Here is a 27,882-nt window from a genome sequence, read left to right as displayed (position 1 = left end):
GCGATTAAGATATAAGCGGAAAAAGAGATCTCCGGCACCAAAACACCGGCTTAGCAAGTTCTTCGGCGTGCAGCATCCCACAGCATTTCTCTCACAGCATTCGAGGAGGCTTAATCCTTGGCTCTAGGTTTTCGATTCGGTGACCGAAAAGCTGGCTGGCCCGTCGCAAATGTTGCTCCATTAGTTAGTTGGTCTTTTAGTTCGAGGAGAATTCGCGCTACGAGTGGTTGTACGAGAAGATTTGTGCTTTCGCGACGGGTTCAAATAAACGGTTAATTTTTTTTTTCTCTGTTTTACTGGGCGTTCTAATTGTGGGTGAAGCCTTTCGGTGAGTATCAGGGGTCAGTTTTGTGTAAGTTATTCTTGGAAGGTTGGATTTTTGGTGCTACTAGACTAAATCCAATTGATTATTTTATGAGATAGAAATTGGTTCTTTGAATCCGGAAATGGAAGCTTTTGCCGCTCATCAAATGCCTACCGAGTTCTGAATGCAATTATGCTAGATTTTAATATTGAGCTTGTTTGCCCGGATGCTAACCTTTCGAGTTATTCATCCTTCTTTAAATTAGGGCATCCAAATTGCTGAAGTTCATAACATTACAATTGAGTTTCAAATATTCTTCGTTTGTCATTAACATAAGAACTGAAATTAAATGGTTCAATACTCTAGAACTGTGTTTACTGGGACTTTAAATCATGTACCCAACACTTCTAGTCGTCTGACTTAACTACCAAATGGTTGAAGGTTTGTAGTAGTTTCTAAAGACTGGCTGATTACATATGGTACCAATTCGGAACTTCTATGGACCTAGGGAATACTTCTGTCATTCTGCGAAAAAAAAAACTGAATTTTATGATACCACAAAGCGATGTATTTTGTCCAAATTTATTTAAGAATGTGCCATCTCATTTCACCTAAATCATACTAACAATGTTGAGGAATTCAGGTAAAACAGCTGACACTCGCAAATGCATTAAAGCTAGTTTTATCGAATATACATAAAAGGCTCGTTATGTCTGAATATTACACATGGACTCAGAAACTTCTGAGCAGAACACGTGAAAACTGGCCTGTAGAAGTTTTTGGGGCCGGAAATTGTTTCTACGAAGTAACAAGGCCTTCCCTTTTATAGAAAGGGAGGCCCATATGAAATTGAATTAATTTTTGGAGAGTAAGTTTCAACAAATATAGTAAGTAAACGTTCATGGTGCAGAGAGGAAGCATTTTGGTTAAGTATTTGGTTTTCCACTTTGAGCAGGTTTCTTAGCCTAATTGGAATATGGAGTGCATCCGCAAAGTTTTTGTTGGTTTTGTTTACTATTTTGAGACCTAGGAAAGCTGTAAATCAATAAGTTTTTTATAACACTCCCAAGACCTTTCCAAGAAATATTTAATGTAATAACGAATGCATTTTGAATGAGAACAGGATTTTTTATCTTAAGTTTTGGTGATAATGCATTTGAAAATTAGACAATTTAATTTATGAGTTTTTGGTCAAATCAGGCAAATGGTGTCTTCCGCAAAAATGCTCATCAAACCATGCGCTTTCATATAGTCTTAAATGGCTGAATCATGAAAATCTTATGACTTTTGTAATGTGGATTGCTCATTTTTTAATAAAATGACTCAATTTAATAATATTTGGCATGATTTGCCTATGAAATTGTTTAAAATAGCTTCACACATACTTAACACAAGACAACAGATTTCACAATTTTCCAAGATTCGAGGAAACTCAGAACTGATTTTGAGTTATTTTTTTTTTTGTTTTTTTTGTTGTTTTTTTTTGTTTTTTTTTTTCAGAGGCGCTGAATCCAAATTCAATTAGTTTTTTTTTGTCAACTCTAGTTTTCGAGATAACTTTAAAAATTAGGAAAAAAAATAGTTTTTCAATCTGTGTACTTTTTTGACAAAACTGTAAAATACAAATAATTATTGACTCAATGACTAACTTTCCCAAATCTTTTTGTTATTTTATATTATTTTTCTATTTTTTTTTATATTTAACAAACTAAATGGTCTCTTGTTTCCATATTTTGACCCAGCTTGGTGTTCACTTTATTTAGCATTAAATATCAATTTTTGCCTTGTCGATGAAATTAGCTAAAGCTTGAAATATTTTGATATTTTTCTTTTTGAGCAATAAATACAAATCGGGGATGGCCCTTTCTTCCACGATACTTCTCCAAAGTTAGGTGTAGCGTGATTAGGTGTAGCTGCTCCCAACCCACATCCGCAAGTGTCGTCTTCCAAAATGTTGTTTATATACAGATGCGATGGAAGTCTGGAATGGTTGCTTGTCAGCTTCGAAAGAATTACGACGGTTTTCCGGTTGAATCCTAAGTTTTGAAACCATGGGCCAAGAGAAACTCTGGGGAGAATTTGATAACAGTATCTTCCCATTGTTCCTCGGTTCCAATCGATTTGCCATGACGTTATGGCTCGTTGCTTAGCAGGATACGGGATGTCCATACTGTGAAATTGATGCGGCGCAGGATCTCCATTGGAACACGCATCCTTAGCCGATTGGTCCGCAGATTCGTTCAGTGGGATGTTTCTATAGGATGGAACCCACAGGAACGTTAGAGATGAGCCATTATTTTCCGCTTGTTGTACAATACGCTTCATTTCGCCACTTTGAATTGTACATTATTTGAAAGGCTATACTTTTCTAATTGCAAAACTGTAATATATGTGACCGAACTCGTCCGAACTCAGGAGATATAACCAGTTCAAAATGACTATTTTTGTTAAGTATTTTTAAGATATCTCGTTCAAACTTCAAAATTTCTATACAGTATATTCAGCAAAAGTGTACAACTTTCCTGTTCTCAAAACTCTCTAGAACATATTTTATGGGAAAAATCACGCGCAAAAAAGTTATGTTGAAAAAACTGAAAATTGGTGTTATTTTTCTAAAAATTGTCATAACTTTGAAACGATTAACGTTACAGCTATGACTTCTTTAGCAAAGTTGCTAGAATTGGTACAAGCTAAAAACTTTTCTCAGACAATACAGCTCTAAAATGAATACTATAAAAGTTAGTTTTTCTAACTCAGTACTAGGTGGATTAATCAATTTTTCAAAAAACTAATTTTTTAGCCCTTGCAATGTTGGTCATTTGGCTCCAAAACACTATAGGTCTAAAACGCATAGTTTCGGCGGAAAATAGTTTTGATCGCCTTTTTCATAGTTTATCCCTGTGTGCATCGGTAGCATACTTGATAGTGTTGCAATATTTGGAAATTACCATCTCCGACACAATATCTGCAGCGTTTGCACTTGCCGTAAGCTTAGCTTGAATAGAGAAATCGATATTCAGCGGTTTGTGGTTTAACCACCTCTCTTGTTGGAAACATGGAATATTTTCTAAGTTAGTTACAAAACCAGCGTAATTTTTATATTGAAGAATGTTTCTTCGTATCCAACTGACCATGTTGCTATCGACGGTGGAACCGAAGTAAGTTTCATTCCATTTCTGAAAGGAGTATCGTTTTTCTACAAACCGCATCACAGCCATTTTACGCCTAGCGTTCAATAGCATCAGTCCACTCAGTACCTCCAGAGATCCGGTGTGGGTGGTTTTAGTAGATCCCAAAACTAGACGAATACAATTCCACTGAATGCGGTCCAAGATAATGGATTCAGAGGGACTAGAGCCGCAAAAGAAAATAGCTCCGTATTCTATGATGGACCGAAGACATGATTTGTAGAACGTTAAAAGTGCTTCTGGATCGGCACCCCATAGGATTGTCCCGCTACTGATCGCATGAAATTTATGTATGCGGACGAGCGATGTTTCATATACCGGAAGTGGGGACGCCATGATAAGGTTGTAGTGAGTATAAGTCCAAGCAATTTCATCGACCGTTCAAACTCCAAGCTTAACTCTCCTACCTTTATTGGAGTAGCCTGTGATGTGATGTTTCTGCGTTTCGTGAAGATGATTGATGTGCATTTTGGAGCAGATACATTTGGTCCCAGATTTTGTATTTCCTCTACCAAACTATCAACTCCATGTTGTGTTATTCTAACGGCTTCTTCATTATTGCGATTTCGTGATGCGTATGGTAGACCAATCCAGGTTGTTCGTTGCGTTAATATTTGACCATCTAACGTAGCTAGAATTTTTCGTTCTCCAGATTGTATACAGCTTTTACTAAACATTGCCTTATTCCCAAATTGGTCATCCGTTCTGCTAATATCCTTGGTCGGACATTATCATATGCACTTTGAATGTCAATACTACATGCAGCGGCTCGTGATATAGCTCAGTTGGCAAGTCTGTTGTCCCCTGAGCCGATGTCAGTGAGTTCGAGCCCAAGAGTAAACATCGAACAAAGTTGTACCGGATAAGTTTTTCAATAACGATCCGCCAACTGCAACGTTGATAAAGTCGCGAATGCCATAATGATGTTAAAACGACTATAATTGAAACAAAAAAAAAATACTACATGCAACAAGGTTTTCGTTTTTTTGGAACCCTTGTTGAATTTCGTCCGTAAGATGGTGGAGAGCGTCTTTACCCTTCCGAAATCCGCATAACTCGTCTGGAAATAGCTTATTATGTTCGATAAACAATTCGATTCGATTTATCATGTTTTCGTAACATTTTCGTAGGCATGATGCGAAAGCAATTCTAGCGTAACATTTCATAAGGGCGAAACTAGCAGTTAGCTCGAATCGAGAAAAACGCATTTGAAATTTCGGAACATCTAATCAAATCCTATTTAGAAAATCGACTACTTTTTTCGACAAAATCAAAAAATGTGCATTATATTCACTTATTGTTCGTTGGTTATCAAGAACTTTAACTTTTTTCACTAAATTTCAGAGATTTTCGAGTTTCGTCTTTTTTCGTTTTCGATTCTAGTTACGCCTGCAAGTTTCGCACAATTGATCGGCCGTTTTTGTTTTGGTTGTGAAGCTAGGCCCTTTGGCCCTACACGCAAAAACTAATTAGGCCGTTTTATCACACACGGTCAACTCAGTTACGCCTATTTAATATTTAGAAAAATTAACCCCATTTTGAATAGGCGTAACTTCACGTTCCAACGAAAATTCATCAACATGAAGTTTCGCCCAATTAAATTTTATCAAGTTTTTGAAAGTTTCAAGCGATTTTGACATGAAACCGCGTTTATTAGGTAAAGTGCAACCGCGTTCATCCGGAATGACCGTTAACTCGATTTGTTTACATTTGGCAGTTTCGCCCTTTTGAAATGTTACGCTAGAATTGGTCGGAACGAAGAGACTTCTGAAGGCGGTTTGCCTGGTTTAAAAATCGGAACGATTTGAATTGTTTCCATTGTTCTGGTATTTCATCAGATTGATAAATTCGATTGTAGATATAAAGCAATTTCTTTTGGCATTGATCGGTAGCTGTTCAATGACTGAGTAGCAAATCCCGTCGATTCCTGGGGAGTGTTTTTCCTTTTGTGTATAACCGTTTCCAGATCCGACAGTTTAAACATGGTATTAGACTGACATTCACAGCTGCAGCATGCAATCTGGAAAGGAGAGACCAGACATACAGTACCGTTCATAATTGTATAGAAATTGGAAGCAAGCGCACTGTCACTTCGACTTTGAACTTCCATAGCTTTTTACTCTGATGATATTTTTTGATCAAATTTTTTGCGTTAGATAGATCAACTATCACACTATTATAACACAAAATTTTAGCTTTCTGGAGTTTGTGTAGCCTGAGAAACAGTAATTCTACGAAAATCGGACTTTTTGGACTTTTCTCATTCAAACTGCAATATCTCTGAAACTACGCAACATTTTTTATTGAAAATTTGCACAGTGATTGTTGAGATATGAAGCTAGCATGTCTGAATTTTTCGAAAGGTTCTATCGATGAGATCAAAAGTTACGCGAGGTGCAATATTTCAGGCATGAACCGCGATTTCTATAGAATTTTGGACGTTTTTTTTCATAGGAAAATCACATTATCTGTTTAACAACCAGCAAATCTATTAGTCCATAAATTGATTTATTTTTTCTTCATCTCGGAGTTCGCCGTTGTTTTGAACGTGTCTTCCTTTAAATTTCTTCCAGTTTCCAGAACTCAGAAATAGTTGTAGATGAATCAAAGGTGTCACAAAGTTTTTTCCAGGAGTCACGTTTTTTTCTGCTTAACCAATCTTTTAAAATCAGCTTCTGCGTTTAAGTACTCCACATAGTCCTCATAACACAAAGTTCTACGCCAAGTCTTAAACTTTGATCTTCGTAAAGCACACACATTGGTCAGCTCCGAGTCCCAAAAAGGCTGAGGGATTTTGATTTTTTGACTTCTACTTTGGGGTCGATAGGTGGCTTCGCGTAAACTATCCAAAAGTATTCGGACAAAGTCGTCATAATTTGCGTCGTGAGTAGACAATTGGATTCTACCTGAAGCCTAAATAGTCCACACTAGGCAACATGAACTGCGATGTTTGTTATGAGACGAACTTTGTTGTTGTTGGAAACCTGAGACGGTCTCAGTGTCTCCCGAAGAAAATGGGAGACGCTGAGACCGTCTCGAGACGAATCATCTCCTAGTGTGGACTAGGCTTGAGACTTCGTCACAAAATTTTTCCCAGTCAGTCTTTCCGTAGTTTATCACCGGTACCGGTACAGAATGCTCTAACCTGAGTGAACCCGAAAACGATCGGTATGTGGTCACTTCCAAATGCATCGTCTAGTGTCCGCCAGTCGAAGTTTAAACTGATGTTTGAAGAAACGATTGTTCCTTCGGGCCCGAGGAAAACCACCCGACGTTCCAGTGAGGGATGTATTAGGTATGATGGACTTGGACTATATGTTCGAGATATACCTTTTCCTAAAAGCTATCGATCTTCGACTATAATTCTTTTTATTTTCATATTTCCCTTTCTATCTTTCTTTTTCTTCAAAAAAAAAAAAAGTGAACTAGATCTAAGTACACAATTGTAATCAAACAAAACGAGTTTGGCTCCTTAAAGCCTAAAGGTATGAGCCGTTTCAAATAAATAATTTACAAAAAAAAAAAAAAAGAAACGATTGTTATAACAATTGTGTGGGTCAATTCTAGTGTAACTTCCGTCATTGATCACCACTAAATGGGATTCGTCGATTGCTGCTGCTAACACTTCGCCTCTCTGATCACTCTTATTGTTTCCCCATAGTCCGTGTTTGGCATTCCAGTCACCCGTGAAGATTCATGATTGTGGAATTGAATCGAAGAAGTTCTCAAATTCACTTTCGGGGATCGTTGAGTGTGGATGGATGTATAGATAGATAAAAATGTCATCGCACCAAGTTCGCAGTTGATCTTACACCCAACTGTTTGTATTCGAGGATCGAGGAGTTTGAGGTATTGAAAAGATGTTTGATACTTGCCATTTTGCTGACAGCCCCTCTACAGTTCCATTGTAGGATCTGAAGGGGCGTTCCTTGCGGTGACGTGTTCTTCGTGAATTATTTGCAGGATGCCGATGATAAGTAGGTAAAACTCTTGGAAAGTGGTTTGACGTGTTTATTGTTGGACGTCTCGAGGTTATTCTGACGCGATTACAATGGTGGAATCCGCAGCCTCCTGATCTAGCTAAAACTAAGCTAACATGATTGATCCTAAACCCTACATATTATAAACGAAGAGTGTTCATAAACGATTGTATTATGTGTATAGCACCAAACCGAATGGCGACAGTAGGACTAGCGACGCTTTTTTACTAGCGGGATTTCTGTCATTCGCAGGTTTGTTTTTCTTTTTTCAGTTCAGTAGGCGATTTCGATGTAATTCTCAAACTTTGTTTTTGTTATTTACTACGGTACATTTTCTTAGGCCATCCATCGCATGCTTCAAATCTCCTAGGAAACTCGCGCTGCGTCGTTATTATTTTCAACGTCGCGACGTGTCGCTAGTAGGCACAGCTGCTATGATTATTAGCGCTCATATTTTGGATTTTTTTCTGCATGCATAATATATTCTGGGAGATGACACCCGACAGGGCCTCCCTCAAAGCCTCTTCTGCTCCCTCAGGATTCACTTCTTCTGCGTCTAAGACATCAGCGATGGCTTGGGAAATAGCTTGAGAGCAGATACTGGATTGGATGACATCATGGATTTGGTCTTGAATTTCGACATCAAGAACGGGCAAAACTTATCCTTCGCTGTCACTGTGCGAAATACACTTGCGTTTTGCAGGTTGTTGTGTGGTTGTGGGAATCGCAACAGTTTGATCGTTTTGATTCTCATCGTTGACATTTTGAGGTTGCTGAACCATCGTCCAGAACCAATCGCGTCCTTGAGAGAATGTTTCGTTCCTTTTGCGTTCGTTTTCTTTCTGTTGTTTAGCTTTGGGGCAATTTTTGATATCGTCGGCTCTATGAGAACCGTTGCAGTTAATGCAAGTTGGCGACTGTGCATCACACTAGACTCCTCAGAAACCTCAAGTGATTTGCAAAACTTACAACGTTTTTTGCTGCGGCAGTGAATTTGAATTTGATAGACTCCCTTCGGGCCCGAGGAAAACCACCCTATGTTCCAGTGGGAGATGTGCTGGCTGTCATAGACTTGGACTACATGTTTGAAATATACCTTTTCCTAAAAGCTATTGATCTTCGTCTATAATTCTTTTTATTTTCATATTTCCCTATCTCTCTTCTTTTTTCTTTAAAAGTGAACTAGATATAAGCACACAATTGTAATCAAACAAAACGAGTTTGGCTTCTTAAAGCCTAAAGGTACGAGCCGTTTCAAATGAAGAAATTACAAAAAAAAGGTGGTAGAAGCCAGATTAGTTTCATCCTTGGATTCCGCGATTACCAAAAATGGTCCGGAATACGATATCGGATATCAGATACTGCCTTATTCGAATTGGACGTTTTTCGTTAACCAGGATTATTAGAACTTGCCATTTTCACATCTTGAAATCGTGTGACAAAAGGAATTGTTCACCAGCCGAAATGCCAATGTGCCTGATTTTTCAGGTATTGCCTGATTTTTCGAGGCTCTGCCTGACATCCTGATAAGCCATTAAATTTCCCTGATTTTTTAAAATATGCCTGATTTTTCCTAATGTTTGCGAATGTCATGAAAAATGGATAGTAAGGAACTGGAGCAGGTACCATAGCTGATGTGAAAAAGTCAAAATGTGGTTGAATCAAAGCAATCGAAAGAGTCCCGTTAATTCTTATTTAAAAAAGGGATTTAAATGTATTCTTTCGATTGCTTGATGCAGTAGAATTATTCAACCAAGTAGGCTCACAACACACATTAGAGTGTTAGAGTGAAAATATGGAGCGATAACCAAAAGAAGGTCATCACTTTGAGCGAAATTTCCGTTACTTTAACGTAGCCTGATTTTGCCTGGTTTTCATTTCGCCAGGTCCCTGATTTTTGAAAAAAATATATTGGCAACCCTGTTCACCAGTCAAGAGCAATCAAGAAAAACTTCTGTTCGTTAGCACGACTGAAGATAGAGTCTTGCTGTTTTTCTTTTCAAACCTGCAAAAAACAGGAATTTTGACGAAATTTTAAAGAAAAAATAAACTAAATCGAATCTTTGATAATTTTAAGACCATAAGTCAACTCATTTCACAGTCTTCAACAAAGCTGTTGAATGAATTAAAATCTTTAATATCCAATATTCAATCAATGACTTTCTGTAATCATGCCAGTATAAGTTTTAATATCTTTTTTTTTGTAATTCCTATGAATTGTAGAATTCATTTTTTTGTACAGGTTTATTAGTTTATCAGTTATAAAAGAACGATTTAACCCAAAACTGATCAACTTAAAAATTTCTACACGCCGTATCACCGAAACTATGTAGAAGTGATAAATAACATCTGTGAAATGTTTTGAATTCAGGATTCAAAATCTTTCGAAATCTGTTTTTGAAACATAGGCAGCAAAACTGCTGTTCCCCTGAGTAATCATTACAAACTTTTTGCATCCATGCCTTTAAAAAGAACTCAATAAAAGCTTAAATCCTACAAAAAAGTCAACAAACTTTATGATTATGGGACAAATGGAACTGCAAATAAGTGACGTGCATATATGATCAAGTTGTTGATGTATCATTTTTTGGGTTTAGTAGAGACTGCTATTTATTGATAATTAACAATCTATCGTAGAACAAAACCGTGAATTAAATTTAATTTGAGATAAGCTTCGCGGGCCGCACAAACATGTCTCGAGGGCCGCGGGTTGCTCATCCCTGCACTCGACCTTAGTCGAATATTGAAACACCAATAGCACAATTTTCGAAGAGTTTTAGATGGATTTTTTCTCTATTCTTTATTTCTACATTCTACAATTTTTTTTTGTCATGAAATTCATAAAATCGATCTCACAGCGGAAGGTAGAAACAACGCTGAATCCAAGTATCATTAGAAAAAATCAGTATTTTTCTGAGCAGATATTTGAATTTGAATTCAGAGAATAGAAATAAAGTAAGAAAATACTGAAGACAGAATTCAGATTTTCTTTCAAGAACTTTGAAATTAAGAAACCGTTTAAAAGGGAAAATAGCTTATAAGGAAAAGAAGTTCTTAACACAGGTTTCAGTTGTATTCATACTTCTAGATTCACAGCATTATATCAGCAAAGTTTAGAAGAAAAAAAGATACTGATCACAGTATAATATCAATGCTTCAAGATATTTTTTTTCTTATTTTGCACGAGAAACCGTTAAAACAATCAAGCCCTTTTTAAAAAAAAGTTCTTTAAAAATACAAAAACGTTAACAATATCTTGTTTTTTTTTTCAGAGATATTTTTTCCAGTATGACAACATCAAGCCGCTGCACCTGCTGCTGTCTGGTTCTGCTCACACTAATCGCGTTGAATCCGACATGCGCCACGATACCAACTATTGATAATATCGGTAAATATAATCTTTCGGATGTTATCATCATCCCCGCGATTAGAATTCGAAGTCTCCATCCGAAAGGGCTTAGCCCGAACAAAAAATTATCTATTTATATCTTTTTTTTTATTTTTGTTGTTGTTTTTGAAGAATTAAAAAATCTTTTCACATGAAGCCACCTAACCATACGTTCATGAAGATAACAACACCCAAACGGCACCGATTTGACCTCAAAGCCTGTTTTTGGTTCTAGTGACGCGAATCCCCCGGAGTGACGCAAGATTTATCCTACAAACCAAAGACAGACGGGGGGATTTATGACGTTGCGACTCTATAGGTTTCAAACTGCTGCTGCTGGTGGCTCCCAATTTTGTCATGGTCAGCCAGTTGATCGTTCGAAATGCATTCAGTTAGCAGTGGCCATTAAAAAGGTGACAACTTATGTAGGTATGAGTCGGCTCTCGTTGTTCTTTTTGGCGAAAGTAGAAACTTCCTTTTTCGAGCACTCCCAAGTTTGTTTCCCGATTTCTGAGGGTGGAAGTAGCAAAACCGTTTCAACATTCAATGGTTACTTTAAGTTCATTAGGTTTGCGTTAATCTCACTTGTAACATATCCCTAGAAAAAATATAATCGACTAACTGACCTGGTAAACTTCATCTTACCGTAAACTGGGAGAACATTGATAACTTTTTTTTATTTTTAATTCAAAAGGCTTAAGACATCAAGAACAGTAATTTTTTGTTTGGACTTATTTGAATTTTTTAACGTTTTCTTTCAAAAACAAATATACTCAAAAGATGGACAATGTTGGTGCATACATTTAGGGGCAAAAATTATAGACATTTCTCAATATTTTTTGGCCTCAAAATCAAATGAAATTTTACCATCATGCAGTTCCCTAGGTCCTCCCACTGTTCTTATATTTTTTTTTATTCAAACTTAACCTATCAAATGGGTTTTAGCCGTTTGTTGTATACAGGCTTTCTCATAGAAAATGTTCGTTTTTTTAAATATCATTTAATATTTTAATCATATATTTTAATCATATGATGACTATAAAAATAACTCTCTAACTATATTTATACAAAAGAAAAAAGTTAAACTTTCATATAAAACAACCCGTTTGCTTCTAAATGCTATCATTTTATCAGAAGAGGTGTTTGTTTGTGAGTCTTCGAAAAAACAGATATTTGAAAACTTTAAAACTACATTTTAAGTAATATAAAAAAAATCTCCAACTACAAACCAAATTTAGCCTATTTGATACAAAATTTATAGGCTTTCAAACGTAGAAAACGTTTTCAGATATTTTAACTTCAGAAGCTAATGATGATTATCTGCAAAAATTTCATGTTGATCAAAGTTACCTCGGTGATCAAAGTTCCCCCATTTTACGGTACCTTTAAGTTGAATAATCGTTATGAATGTACACGTCCTCAACTTGTTCGTGCTCGTTAATCATTTTTTTTAAGCAAATCTACTAAAATTTGTTCGAGTTGTGTCCCATTTTAAGTTGATTTGTATTGGGGCTCCCTTTCCATAAAAAGAGTGATTCTTTTAAAATATTATACAAATCATCTCTGACCCGAAAAACTTTCGATGCAGTTCTACTCAGTTATAATGGTAATTTGAAGGCAATATACTGAACTTATTTCCAGTTTTATTGTATGTTTAAAAAAATTTATATTTTCTGGGATGGAATTCGTATGGAAAAATATTCGATTCGTAAGGGCCTCCGATAAAAATTGCCCCGGGCCCTGATGGGGATACAAAAATTGTATTTAAGCGATCTGCTTTTTGTAACATCGGTCTCTGTTGCGGTATAACCTCACAACAGGGGTTTAATTTGGACGAAGTAAAAACACTCCTTTTCAGCAGATTCAATCAGCTTAAAAGCTGTAAACAAATTTTATTTTAAGTGTTTTTTTTAAAGGATGTATAAAGGAAAATCTGTGTAAACTTACATTAAAGTGTCCTTATCAAATTCACAAACTCTTCAAATGTAACTACTTCGCCGCCTTTTCTGAGTCACGTTGTCTACTGACCGTTTTCTTTACATCCGTTCACCCAGTCATGTCAGTAGTTCCAGGAAGGGTGGTTAAGTGTTGCCAGTTCTTTTGGTCTACAGAGCCGTAGCTGTTCGAAGGGTCGACGGATGTACAGTTGGCCTCAACATTCTCCCCTCCGTAAGACGGTGTTGCACTATTACCAGACTCGTCCTTACGCTTGTTCAAGACGTCGATTACAGCCAGGTTAGCCGCAGCTCGGCGAACCTTCCCGGAGCTAGTTTGAACCACGGCCTGTCTGGCAACCTTGTCCTTCCCAAGGACGACTTCTACAATCTGACCACGAACCCAGCTGTTGCGACGTTTGTCATCTACCACGAAAACTAAGTCGCCTACTTCGAGGGGTTTAGTATTGTTAAACCACTTGGTGCGTCTGGCGATGGTTGGAAGATATTCCCTAATCCATCTTCTCCAAAACCCGTCTAAAATATGCTGAGCTAGTTTCCAGTTACTGCGTAAGCACTCCAGGGCACTAGTAGAATCTTGCGGTGGTTGCTTGACTCCGGTTGAGCTACCAAGCAAAAAATGATTAGGAGTCAGTGCCTCATCTGTGGCCCCGTCGAGTGGTAGGTACGTTAGCGGTCGACTGTTTATCATACTTTCCGCTTCAAGGATGATTGTTTCGAATGTTTCGTCATCAGGAACTCTAGGCACATCGTGTAGGGCCTCTAATGCTGTTTTAACGGACCGTACCAGACGCTCCCACACGCCACCGGTATGTGGCGCTGCTGGCGGGTTGAAGAACCAATTTGTATTTGTGTTAGTGAACGTTTCTGCGCACCCCTGGTTGACTTCAAGAAGTTGTTTTTGTAGTTCGTTAGCGGCGCCCCTGAAATTGGTGCCGTTATCCGAATATATTTCAGCGGGCGCTCCTCGTCGCGCTATAAAGCGGCGGATGCATAGCTTGCAGGAAACTGTTGAAAGGCTGTGGGCCACCTCCATGTGAATAGCCCGTGTCGTGAAGCATGTAAAGAGGGCTACCCAGCGCTTTACATGGGAACGTCCAACTTTCACCAGAATTGGGCCAAAGTAATCCAGACCAGTGAATGTGAAAGGCCGCAAGAATGCTGTTAGCCGAGCCTTAGGAAGAGGAGCCATCTTCGGTTGAGTCGGAACGCTGCCGTAGACTTTGCACCATTGACAGCGGGAGCCTACAGTGCGTATCAGCTTTCGTAGCCCTGGTATGTAGAAGCGCTGACGAATCTCGTTGAAAACGGTCTCTGCATTCCGATGCAAGTAGCGGCGATGGTACGAGTCTATAAGAAGGAACGTTATAGGATGGTTTTTGGCAAGAATTATAGGACACTTAGCTTCGATCGGCAAGTTGGGGGCGGCGCCGATACGACCGTCCATTCTGACCAATCCCTCCTCATCGATGTAAGCTGACAATTTATATAGCGGACTGGTGATCGGCACCACCCCCGCAGGCTTTCTTTGAAGTACAATTATTTCCTCCGGGAACGATTCTCGTTGGATGATCTGCAGCAGTACCGTCTCGGCTTTACGTAGATACTTCTGATCAAGGAGCTCTAAGGACTTCGGTTCGATTGTAGTGTTGCTGTTACCTCGGGGTGTCCCGAAACGGAATGCATAGGCGATTGTTCGTAACATTCTCTCCCACTTGTGGAAGCGGTTGACGTCGATTATTTCTTCCACAATCAGCATTTTGTGAAAGTAACTAGATCGCAACTCTTCAGTTACCTTAGCTGGTTTCCATTTTTGCTCAGGCCACGAATCTTCGGAGCCCCATAAGAAGTCTGGTCCAAGGAGCCATCTGCTGTCTGCTTCAAAGCACGGGCCACAACCCCACTTGGTGGCTTCGTCGGCAACGTTTCTGCGAGAAGGTACCCACCTCCATTCCTTGGTGTTCGTAGAGGTCAAGATTTCTCCTATTCTACACGCCACGTATGAATGATACTTGCGTGTATCTGAGTGGATCCAGTGCAGCACTGTTGCCGAATCGGTCCAAAAAAACTTTTCAGTGATTGGTATTTGATGATTTTTGAGTATGAACTCCGCTAGACGTGTTCCCAACACAGCTGATTGCAGTTCGAGCCTTGGTATGGAAAGGGTTTTAACAGGAGCAACCTTGGATTTTGCACCCACAAGAGAACAACGAATTATGCCTCTGTCGATGTAGCGAAAATACGCGACGCAAGCATATGCTTCTTCGCTTGCGTCAACGAGCACATGCAATTGGATTGGTTTGCACAATTCTGGAATAGTCGTGCCAAAATATGGTCTTGGTATATGGATGCTACCCAGCCCCGAGAACAAGTTGGTCCAGCGTTTCCAGTCCGAGAATATTTCATCGTTAACTTCGTCATCCCAATTACAACCAGTTTTCCATAGTTTTTGTATAATTATCTTTCCTTGTATAATGAATGCAGCCAGCAGACCGAGTGGGTCGTAAATGGTCATTATGATGCGTAATATTTGACGCTTTGTAGGACGAATCGTCCCATCAATCAGTTCGGTGTCGATGTTCATTAGGTTCAATGAAAAAGTGAACATGTCTTTTGCTGGCAGCCATTGAATACCTAAAACTGATTCAATTTCTTTCGGGAATAGGCCCAAATCTTTCGGAGGAAGAACTTTCTCACCGATCACATTCAAAACGTATGGAGAATTAGATCTAAAGTTTCGAATTTCAAACCCACCTTGCTGGTGTACGAACCGAATATCGTTGATCAGACTGATTATTTCCTGTTCTGAATCTTTGCTGTCTAAATAATCGTCAACGTAATGGCCGTTGATGATGGCCTCGGCTGCTTCTGGAAATTCCTCCTTGTAGTCATTAGCGTTCCGGTTTTTGATGTACTGCGCTGAACAAGGTGAGCAGGCAGAACCGAAAGTTACAACGTCCATAGTGTAGACTTCCGGTTTAGCGGACGGATTCTCTCTCCACAAAAATCTCTGAGCGGACCGGTCTTCCTTTCGAATTTTTATCTGGTGGAACATCTCTTTCAAATCACCACATATTGCCACCTTTCTCGAGCGGAATCTAAAGAGAATTGCCGGTAATGACGTGAGTAGATCTGGTCCCTTAAGAACCATTGAATTGAATGATACGTTCCGAACTTTCGAAGAGGCATCCCAGATTAGTCGCAGCTTTTCTGGTTTTTTGGGACTAACAACGATGCCTAGTGGCAGATACCAGACTCATTTCGGGTCTCCAGAATTCAACTCTTCGTAAGATGTTTTGTGAGCATATCCCTTTTCTAGATATTCATTAATTTGTTTCTGTACGCGATTTGCCAATTCCGGATTTTTATAAATTTTCTTTTCTAGACTATTTAATCGACTTAGTGCCATAGCAAACCCATCCGGAAAGATAACGGTGTCGCTTTTCCATAAAATCCCTGTCTCAAATCTTCCAGAAATTCTGCGGGTGGTAGTTTTCAATATTTCTCGTGCGCGCTTATCTTCGTCAGACTCGAGTGCTACTCCTGTGTTTAGGATTCCCAGGTTGTCTATAACGACATGCTGTTTGATCACTTCGTGTAGTTTCTCGTCTTCGGTTTGAACGCTACCATGGAAAAGCTGTTGGTATGATTCACGAGTTCTGTTGTACGAAATGCCGCCGTAGATACACCATCCAAGGCGGGTCTTTGTGGCTATAGGTTGCCCACGTGGTCCTTCGCAGATTTTCAGAGGTGTTGCAAGATGGATATTCTCAAGACCGATTAGCAATTGTGGTCGTGCGTGTTCGTAGTCGGCTATGGGTAAGCCTCTAAGATGTGGATATTTGTCGAGTTCCTGACGGCGAATGGTCTGGACCGGGAGTTCTAAAACCTCAACTGTTCTCGCGTTTTTCAAGCAATGACACTTCGACTTATTTTGCCCAGAAATCAGTATGTCGGTTGTACGAGAATTTTCTTCCACACGAGAAACATTGCTCGTCCATTGTAAGTGGAGTGGTGCTATGCTACCTTTGAGATTCAAATTATCAGCGAGGTTCTGTTCGATCATAGTAACCTCGGAGGCTTCATCAAGGAGAGCGAAGGTAGGTATGGATAGTGATCCATTGTGTACTGTGACGGGAATGATTCGGTAAATTGCAGTACGATCAGCACGATGAAAATTATTGGGACTAGGATTTGTTCGTCCTTCAGGAGGAGATGAGTGGAGTAGAGGGTGGTGACGGAGACGGCAACCTTCATACGTGCAATCTTTAGGGCGGCGACACGGCCATGGCAAGTGGTTTTTAAGGCAACTCTTACAGAGGTTATGAATCCGGATTGCCTTCAAGCGTTCATCGATAGAAAAGGTTTCGAACTTACCGCATCTGTCCAATGTGTGACCTGGCTTTCCGCATACTTTGCATATCTTCTGGAAATGGTGCTGATCATCTTTGTCATTTGCATCAGACGCTCGAGCTTCGCTATGAAGATTGAGGTACCCTCTGAACTTCATGCCACCTTTGGATCTTGGGTCTTCTCCTCTTGCTGGTTTGGTCACTGTCTGAGGGTTGTAAGAGGTCACCGTGATCGCCTTTCTTACAACTTCGTGCATAAATCTTCCGAAACAATCCAAGCTCTTCTCACCTGTGAGTTCCATGTAGTCCGCCCATTTCATTTTAGTATCCGTAGGAAGCTTTTCCACTAACTCCTGAAGCAACGTGGGGTTTGTAAAGTGTTCTTTGAGATTCGCTGCAAGTATATGATTGCAGAAGTTTTTTATGGCTAGCCCGTAAGCAATCAGGGACTCTAACCGGCCTTCCTTTGGAGCAGGAGTGTTTCGGATCTTGATTAGAAGTGCATTTATCAATACGTCCGGTCTACCGTAGCACGTTTCCAGAGTTTCAATGGCACAAGGGACTGTTTCCGGAATTAGCAAACTGCTACGTACTGCTTCTAAGGCTTCGCCTTTAAGGCATCGCTGAAGACGGATTAAATTTTCTGCGTTAGTGAGGCCGCACTCTCTTGTTCCGGTCAGATAGCTGCTGTAGAAAAGCGGCCACTCCTCCGGGTTACCAGCAAACGTCGGTAGCTCCTTTGAAAACACTGATCGAGCAGCCAGTTGATTACTGGTCAAAGTGTTGAAACCTGACGGGATGTGTAGATTAGATGGATAATTCTGCAATTCGCTTTCTCTCTGCGCACGTTGCTCGTTCCCCTGTCTATCAACTGCTTGAGGAACCGTGACCAGATTTTGCTCCCCTCGAATGGGACTTTCGACGGGAAATTCGAAATTTCTGCTGGCGATCTCATTTCCTATTAGGTTCCTTGGATTTCTATTGGGATTAACTAGTTCAGTCGAGTTGAGTGGTTGTTTAGGTGCATCGAGTGGTTCCCTACAACGTTTAGGATTACCTTCACTCGGTTTTTCCTCATGGATGGCTACTTCATGGTTATCTAACAAGTCCTCTACCCATTGCTTCGTTCTTCTTCCGCTACAATCACTATAATCGCTTTTGCGACTGCAGTCCTCGTCAAGCTGAGCATTAAGAATGCGATATTTTTCAGCTAGGAATTTTTCCTCTAGCTTTCTCAAAGCTTCCTGACGGATTTTATCCTGTTTGAGTTTCAGCTGCTCAAATTCCTGCTCTGCTTCCTGACGTTTTCGCTCATCATCCAGGCGCTTCCGCTCGAGTTCTGCTTCCTTCTCACGTTGTTGTTTCTCGAGCTCCAGGCGAGTCTTTGCCAGAGCAACTTCCTTCTCAGCTCGAATGGTTTCCTCCTGAATGCGCTGTAGCTCCAGTTGTTTTTGTTCTTGGAGTTGCTGCAATTCTAGGGCCGCCTTTGCGGCTCTCGCGGAATTCGAAGTACTGGCTCTAGACAATTGGGATCTGGATTTATTCGTCTTTAGCGTTTCAATTGCCTTGGTGGTACTGTTTTTGTCACAACTTGGACAAAGCCAACTTCGGTCCGCCACAGAATCACCAACACCCACACATTGGTAATGATACCAAGATTGGCATCGGTCGCATTGTACCATATGGTTGTTGTCCGGATCCTTGCAGAGGCTACAGCTAAATGTCTTGACGGCCTTTGGCGGCATTTTTCACGATATCGGATTTGATTTCTTCGTAGATTTTAATCTTTTAAGAATGTTGCGGTATAACCTCACAACAGGGGTTTAATTTGGACGAAGTAAAAACACTCCTTTTCAGCAGATTCAATCAGCTTAAAAGCTGTAAACAAATTTTATTTTAAGTGTTTTTTTTAAAGGATGTATAAAGGAAAATCTGTGTAAACTTACATTAAAGTGTCCTTATCAAATTCACAAACTCTTAAAATGTAACTACTTCGCCGCCTTTTCTGAGTCACGTTGTCTACTGACCGTTTTCTTTACATCCGTTCATCCAGTCATGTCAGTAGTTCCAGGAAGGGTGGTTAAGTGTTGCCAGTTCTTTTGGTCTACAGAGCCGTAGCTGTTCGAAGGGTCGACGGATGTACAGTTGGCCTCAACAGTCTCAATAAAGGAAGATTACTTGAAAAGTTAAATTAACATATCATTTCTGGATCGTTTTTGTTCACTGAGTTATTTGTTTACTGAAAGAATCTCTTGTTGCATTTGCCCGATTTGTGGTCTAAACACTTTATTACTTAGGGAATCTTCATTCGTGGTCCATTCTTGGGTCTAATTTATACAAGAATTGAACCAAAGAAATTAGATCCGATCCAATGAAAAAACTGGCAAATGCACTCGTGTTCCATTAACTGTCAAACGGTTTAGAACTTCGTCAAATTGGATCCAAATCTCATCAGTTTTGGATCAACCCTTATACCAGCTCTAAAAAAAGTTGAGTTGAAACTGGTCCCAAGCAACCAAAAGTCTTTTACTTGTATGAAGGCATTGAATGTTACATATTGGCTGACAAAGAGAATCAACTGCCTAATTCCCTTTAGTGAACTTTATGTACTCATTAATGAACTTGAAAGTTGCAATAGTGATTAATATGTACGTTGTATGTGACTTGTTTTGCCCAATTCCCATGAGTGAACTATATGTACTCATTAACGAACTTGAAAGTTGCAAAAGTGATCTATACGTACTCTATACGGAACTTAAGTCACATAAAGGGGACAAAAGTGCTCAATACGGGATTTGGAAAGTCACATAAAAGGTAAAAAAGTGCTCAAAACGGGATTTGGTAAGTCACAAAATGTGCATTGATGTGCTTTCGAAATCAAATCACCACTTCGAGTTTTAGTTTCAGTTAGAACAACATCTATGCGTGGTCTTGTGGTAGCATGTTCGATTCTCACCACGAAGGTCGGGGTTCGATCATCAAGCCAGGCAAGTTTTTTTCAATTAGTAATTTAGTAATTGAGTGACCATTCTGATGGGATATATGTAGGAAATATAGGAAAGAAGCAATTGAGCAATTTGTCGAGTTTGAAAACCGGCGCGTGACATCATGGCGGCACCGGTACAGAACACAGTAAATAATCAAGAGAAGGTGATATGAACCGAAGCCAATGGTTCAGTTGAGATAGAGAGAGATTTTTTGCTCATTTTTTAATTTTTAAATTATCAATAAGTATCAATAAGAACTTAAATTTTGAGCTGCATAGAACGTACTTCATATCAATGATGGGGCTGAGTAACCGTTTCTGTACCTGTTTTATGGGACTTTTGGTTGCTTGGGGTTGCTCGGGTCGAAATTTGGGTCTAAACCGGCTGTTTAGACCACGGATACAGGTGCTCTTAAACCGCTTATCGGTTGAATCAAGAAAGAGTAAATTTTATCAAGAAATACCGAAATTCATCAGGATATCTCAAATTGCGTTGAGAAACGTGGTACAGAAGCCAACACCATGGGAAACTCCAGTACATTTAGTCAAAATGGCACTTAAGGTCTTATTGAAAGCCTGTAAAAAGTACTATCCGACCATTTTTTTTTTTAAATCATACTTATGCACTTCCGAGATATTCAGGTACAATATCCGACCATTTTTTTTTAAATCATACTTATGCACTTCCGAGATATTCAGGTACAATAGAATAAGAAAAAATATTAGTATTCAGTTTTCTTTAAATTCAATTTTTTCCTAATCCTCGTAAGCTAGATGCCGAGGTAATGTGACAGATGAGATCTAAGGGACAAATCAAATGTAAACAAATCAATTTCAAACAAATTCCGTCTAAATTGATTCCTGTAACATTTCTACCTGTGGCCAGGCAGGAGCTCGCCTTTCAGGGAGGGGAGGGGAGGTGCTGGTGATTTTACAAATTTTCAAAAATCGACCAATAAATAGAACTTTAAGGGTAGAGGATGTTGTAGAATTTGTTGTATTTTTCAGAATAGTGATTCGAAACAATTGAATTGATTTTATCAATTCTGAAATTCATTTCTTTAGAAAATTCAAGAAAAATGAAAAAAAATAATTAAATATCTTTATTTTATAACTTTAATTGTTCAGAAACGAATTGAATGATCATTTGTTTAGAGTAGTAACACAACACATTTGCACCAAATAATGCATAAAATGATAAATTATTTTTATTCTTTAAAGGGCTCAATAATCACAATTATTTTTCTATGAATGCTTAAAAAGTTATGAAATGAAGGATCAATTTTTGATAGCGTAAGGTAACACAAATCACATTGTTAGAAAAGTTAGAAAAGAAGTTAGAAAAAAAAACAGTAAAATGTTACAAAGATATTGAAAATAAAGTTTCTGACTAAATGATCAACTTTTTCGATGCTTGCGAGTAATTTTGACTTCTGAGCAAAGTTACATAAGATTTATTTTTTATTTTTTTAACAGTTCTACGGAAACACAGGAGTTTGAACAAATTTCCTAGAAATATGAAACAAAAATGAATCTAAAATGTTTTTGAAAACAAAAAAAAATTGCAGTCTACTATAAGTTGGTAAATAAATTACAATCTTCTTTAATATAAAAAAAATAAATCGTCGAACTCGAACGAACTCGACTTTCAGTATTTTTCGGTTGTATACTTGTTCTTAAATGTTGAAAGTTTCACTAATAGTTTTTTAAGTTATCGAACACGAATCATCTTAACCGAAGTTACCATTATAAAATCATGAAAAACGATTATTTTGAATTTTATTTCAATGTTCTTATTCTTGGACACAATCATGTCATTAATTATTGTGAAGAGTGATCAATGTTAAAATTTTAAGATATCATTTGTTTGAAGTCGCAGTACCAAACAATAAGTCTACAATAAGTCTTCTCAAAATTGGATGGTAGAATTGAACACGTTGATGACGGAATTTAACTCTAAAATTATAAATTTACCAATGAATTTGAAATCTATAAAACTAAAAATCTCAGATTCAATTAACTTATCAATTTCCGGCTATCAAAGCGTATAAATCGAAGCATTCAACTTTAAACTGTGAATCTTATTATTTTTTCTTTCTCTATGAGGGATTCTAAAAATATGAAAATAGTTTGTTCTTAAAACCTGGAATTTATGAAAAACTGTTCAATAGTTTTTCAGCACTCAGCCCAAATTGTTATTCAGCTGAAGAAGTCAATTCACTGTTAACTATCTAGTTCATTGTATATTTTTGTAGACTCTCGAAGCCTCCCAGCACTTTAAAAACCACTGCAATTCTAGTCAATAAATACCTCAAAGGCTTATAGTTGTATTTTTCAATCAAATATGTAAGCTCATTATTGCATCCAAAAATCTCGTACCAGTATCACGTGCCTTCAGCAGTAGAATGTACAAAAAACACCCGCCAAAATTTCCTCTTTCAACTTTTTAATGCTCAGCAAGCTTTGTTTTGCTATCCAGTACACGTGAACTCTGGACAGTCGTTTCTAATGCCCGGCCCATGGCGATACATTTGATAAGAAGAACATTTTTCAAGAAAATGTCCAAATATACTAATGTTAAAAAACATCAAGGACATTTGCTTTGCGCTTCGTTTGGGTTAAGTTTAGTTTTTTAAACTACAAGCGTTATGTCGGATATTATGGAGATTATTTGAATTTAGATCCTTGTTTTAAGTAATGGGAAACTATAACATTTTAATGTTTCTTTAAGTGTTTATAACGGCTGTCATCGTTTGATATAAATGCGGATAAATCTGTATTTAGTGCGCAAGAAAATTCTGTGTCCTTCCATTTCTGGGTGCAAGCAAATTGATAGCTGAAATCAGTTATGTGATTAAAAAACCAAACAACTCCCACACAACGGCCAAGTAATACGCGTCTATCCGCAACGTTCATTCACCTAAAGGCCGTGACAGTCAAAAATGTCATCTTCAGCCATTAGCAGAAGACAATTAATTTTCATTCATGAATGACTTTTGGATCGACGATCATGTTAGGTCAACCAGGGGAAGAGGTTTAAAATTGACGACAAATAGGTAAATAGAATTAGCTCACACAATTGAAATTTGATGTTATGGAGTCGAAATTTGAAGATGAACACGTGATTTTTTAAATGGCATCATCAGACGTTAGATGTAATTTTTTTTCCTTTCCGGATTCCGAATTTGGATTCTGGGTTTGATTAAAATATGTTTATTTATTTTGTATATTCAATATTGTTGAAAAAAAAAAACAAAAAACTATCCAAAGAAGAGATTGAAGATTGAGCATCAAATAACTGCGGACGTTGGGTGTTATAGCCTTAACCGTTATCAATTGATTCTACTTAATCTATCGATGTATAAAAATCCGTGGCCGAGCTCCCATTGTTTCCGATAGTGCGTAGCACATTCTATGGGAATCTGCGAAGAATATTTTTTCTTACATTGAAAAACAAAATAATTTTCAAACGGCTTGGATTCAAACGGCTAAGAAATCGGAATTCCAAAGAAAAATGTTGGAAACATTATTTTAACTGATAAGCTCTTTTGAAAAATTGAGGACCGAAACTGAAAGACGGAGTTCCAGAGTAAATTTTCTATTTCGAAAATTCATAACATAATAAACAAAAAATTGTAAAAAAAACCATTCATTAAAAATGTTAACGTTTTTAAGACATAAAATAATTAATTTACTATTTATTTGTGTATGATTGAAAAGAACTCTTTTGGAATTTTTAGATTAAAGCTGAAAAAAGAAGTTCTAGAGTGAATGTTATAGTTTGAAGTTTCATGAGATATACAACTCAGACAAACAAAAAAGACATTCTTTAAGAATTTTTACGCGTTTTAAGATACAAAGTATGAAATTTGTTTATTTATGTTCAAATTTAATAAGAATAAAAAGTTTGATTTTAACTTCTGGTCCGAAATTTTTAAATAATTCTGCATTCAAATTTGAAATAAATATAAATATTTATTCAACATTTAGGTCAACAATCCGAAATATTAAAAATTTAAATTTAAATATGTCTAAAAAGCTAACAATAGTTACAAACAATAGTATGAATTCAAATGCAAGGAAACAGTAACAGTTGAAAACACTGTAAAATAACATTGATAATGTATAGAAACAAGATTCAGATATAATTATGATTTGTATAATTAAGAATTCAGATTCTTACATAAGATTCTAAATTTACAATTAAGATTCCTTATTCAGATCCAGATTTTAGGATTTAGAATTCAGTGAAATAAGATTAAAAAATGCAAAAACAGAATCCAAATACAAAAATCAGGGTTGATGATTCAGAAATGAAGATTCAGAATTCAGATTTGGACGTCTTATTCAGCATTTAGAAACAGAGATTAGATTCGGAATTAGGAAGATGTTCAGAAATGAGAATTGACATTCAGAATAAGGATTCAGAGTAAGGATTCAGAATAAAAGAATCCTCTTCAAATAACATAATTGAATAGAATAGATTGTTAATCTAGATTTCAGAATTCAGAATGCCGATTCAGAGTTCAGATTCAAAATCCAGATTTGAAATTGAAAATGGGTTCAAATTCAGAATTCTAATTTTATAATTATATTCAGAATGCAGATGGAATGGATTCTGAATCTGAATTTTAAACCTTTTATTATTTTAATTGTAGGGATTTTCAGTTTTCACTGGTTCAGGTATTCTAAACCTGAATTGGTTTCATCAATCGTCTCAATGTAAAACTTTTTTTTCCTTGATGTATTTCAACTGCATAAAATTTTTAAAACAAAATATTAAAAAATTAAATAAAACTTAAATCTGAATTCCGAAATCAGAAATTCGATCTTGACTTCATCTTCAGCATTCAGATTCTGAAACTATACACAAATTCTTATCTTGAATAAAGAATTCAAATTAAGATTGAGGATACAAGATCGAAATACAAAAGCTATTTTCAAACAACAATGTGCAATTGGAAATAAGACATCGGAACCTTAAACGAATATTTTGAATCAGAATATGATATAGATTCAAAATAAAAATTAAGACACTCTAGGATTCCTTTTTCATTGTTTCTTATAAAATTTTGATATTGTTCTACCTGTAATATTCCAGGATTGGATGCAAAAGATGTTCCTTGGAGGATAGAATACATTAAACGCCTATGAGTAGGCAACGCATCAAATGTGCAAGAACAGTTACGTATTCAAATGCACATCAGATATTTCTGATGTGACCAGAATCTCTACCCTAAGTTTTCAAAACAACCTGTGTGACAAAATTTTTAAAAAAATGTACCAATTCATCAATTCTCGTGAGCAGTTTTAAATAATAAACTCACACCGTTTGATTCTGATAATTTTTTTTCGCATAATCCAGATTTCGATGTCTCTTTTGTTTGGATGTTAAACTATTGAAACAATCAGCGCTCGTTCTAACGCATCGATAGAACGACTCCCGGACCAAGGCTGCTTAAAGCCTTCACCCCGGCCCCAGCACCCTCGTTAGGATCTGTTCGGTGCTGCTGGTCAGCAAAGGATGCTCGGCATCCATTTCGAAAAACCATCTAAGTGTTTTTTCAACTCTTGTCTTCCTTCACAACACCGGCTGTGCTCTCTTGCACAGTTAAAAATCATAGCACCATTAGGAATAAGGTCAATTAAAATCGAATATTCTAGATGTTTCTATGTTATGTGTTGGTCGATATCGATGTTGACAAAGTTTACACAATTATATATCACCGCAGCTGCGAGGTTTCGATCCTTTCCTTTTGCTGCGGTAAATATTTTTTTAACTATTTTTTTTTTTTTTGAATAACCATGTCATTCATTTGACCATATTATTTTACATCCTTACATATTATTACACATTTCAAAATTTCTATTTTATAAAAGTACCTACTGAAATCGGAGGAAAATGTAAAACGTTCCACTCACCTTTTCCAACAGTTCAATTTCTGCAACTACCTGGCTTCCAGCAAAACCTGCTACCTCAGGCACTGGTTTCTGCGGATGCCTCGGCAATGGCCGATAGCCCTGTGACGATGACGACGATCAAACCACCCCCTGGCAAAGACATGACGAAACCGCAAATGGATTCACCCGAAGACGACGCCGCCAATCCGACCCTTAAACTGGTGACCCGAGTTCTGGACACCCTGAGAACGCCGGCTGTGGCGGCCATCGGGCAAAGATTGGCGGCACCGGTTGCATCCGCCCTGCTCGCACCCCAACGGCGAGCACTCCCCGGTTGTCCACTGTGCGACGCATCGGTGTACAGCTACTGCGACTACAAAGTGTTCCACGATGGTTGCTGTTGTGGAACAAACAGCTTCGGGGGAGGCTTTGGTGGAGGTTTTGGAGTTAATGGTTTGTACTGAACTTCGGATTTAAGGGATTTTTAATTGTATGCTTTCTTTCTTCTGGTTCTTTTACAGGAATCGGTTATGGGAGCTGTGGCCAGCAGGAAGACTGCAGCATCTTGTACGCCAACTCTTGCTACGAACATCAACTGATTGTGAACTGTTGCTGCAATTCACCGTACTAAGAAGATTTCTTTCACTGAAAGCATCGAACATAACTTATTTTAGGAATTAAGATTTATTTATTGCGAAAGCATTCTGACTCACTTTCGAACGCTATGAATACAGAGTTGGTTTTAAACTTAGCTAAAAAATATTCCATCTTGCATCAGTCACGCAGCCATAGTAGTATTCTCTTCTCATCATCCGCCAAACAATGCGGTTGGTCTTTCCAAATTCACCACAACCATACCCCGATCGCTCCGATCGCAGTAAAATCGTGCCACAATCCCAGTTCACATCGCAGCGAAAATATGACTCATTCCGGTCCATCCATGAACGGATAACAATCCAATTCGATCAATTTGTTTTCGATATTTAGGTAATGTAAGAGCTTAAATTTTAAGAAGTATATTGATTCTAGTAATGGCTTGACCATATCTATTGATTCATAGACGTACTAAAATAGTAGATGGGCGAACTGCTTAGAAGAACGTACAATTCGTAGGATGGATAAAGTGATTAGAGAGATTATATTTTCATTCCACTTAATCAAGCTAGTAGCTACTGTCTTTGATCAGTTCTAGTAAACTCTTAAAGAATGACGTACGATACAAAAGTTAGTCTTGAAAACGTTTCCAAACACTTGTTTATTAGCTGTCTCAAACTATAAATAGGTAAATTTTAGATCTGCATTTATCAGCAATGCATTCCTTTTCTTAATTATGGCTAAATTCTTTTCGATTGTATCATTAAAATAAAACGTACAACCTACTGTGTAACAAATTGTCAAGAAATAATTAAATTGATAACTTAATTAATAAGTAAATTTTCTTTTTTCTTGGAGGAAAATATTGAGGGAAATCAGAGTAACCTGCTTCCAGGGCGCAGTAGAAATGTTGCAATTTCTCGGCCCCGACCCCCTACTGCTACTCAACGTCGTCCTTGTACTTTTCTCGTGCCTCGGCCCGGGCATCTGGGACCAGCTGATTTTTGACGCCACCGAGCACATTGCTGGTAGCCTGCGTAGCCAACACGATCGGTTGCACCACGATGGGCGGAATCTGGCGCATGACAGCTCCTACCGCACCAGAGTACCCCTTCTGATCGTGTTCCTGGGCTGTAATCTCGACTATATTGTGGGCTGTCTCACTTATTCCCTAGAAAAGGTTTTTGTTTTGAGTAAAAGTTACCTTTGATCACAAATTCCATGTAGATAGATG

At 37.9% G+C, this 27,882-nt stretch overlaps 2 protein-coding genes across 2 annotated transcripts in view; one reads left to right on the top strand and one right to left on the bottom strand.

Moving 5' to 3' along the window:
- The first annotated feature begins 180 nt into the window (after positions 1-180).
- Positions 181-27,479, top strand: LOC129740701 (uncharacterized). The gene is made up of 4 exons (XM_055732465.1): positions 181-328; positions 10,745-10,860; positions 26,088-26,507; positions 26,576-27,479. Exons 2-4 carry the CDS (start codon positions 10,761-10,763, stop codon positions 26,683-26,685), a joined length of 630 nt encoding a protein of 209 aa, XP_055588440.1. The 5' UTR covers positions 181-328; positions 10,745-10,760; the 3' UTR covers positions 26,686-27,479.
- LOC129740700 (autophagy-related protein 2 homolog A) overlaps positions 26,720-27,882 on the bottom strand; it is a 74,215-nt gene continuing 73,052 nt past the window's right edge. The window contains exon 12 of the mRNA XM_055732463.1: positions 26,720-27,819. Within this exon, the coding sequence (XP_055588438.1) occupies positions 27,589-27,819 (231 nt within the window). The 3' untranslated portion in view covers positions 26,720-27,588. The remainder of the gene's footprint in view (positions 27,820-27,882) is intronic.

This window comes from Uranotaenia lowii, chromosome 1 (assembly GCF_029784155.1).
Source record: "Uranotaenia lowii strain MFRU-FL chromosome 1, ASM2978415v1, whole genome shotgun sequence".
NCBI classification, from domain to species: domain Eukaryota; kingdom Metazoa; phylum Arthropoda; class Insecta; order Diptera; family Culicidae; genus Uranotaenia; species Uranotaenia lowii.
Note: the sequence above shows the minus strand (reverse complement) of the source record. Positions and strands in the feature narration are given on the sequence as shown.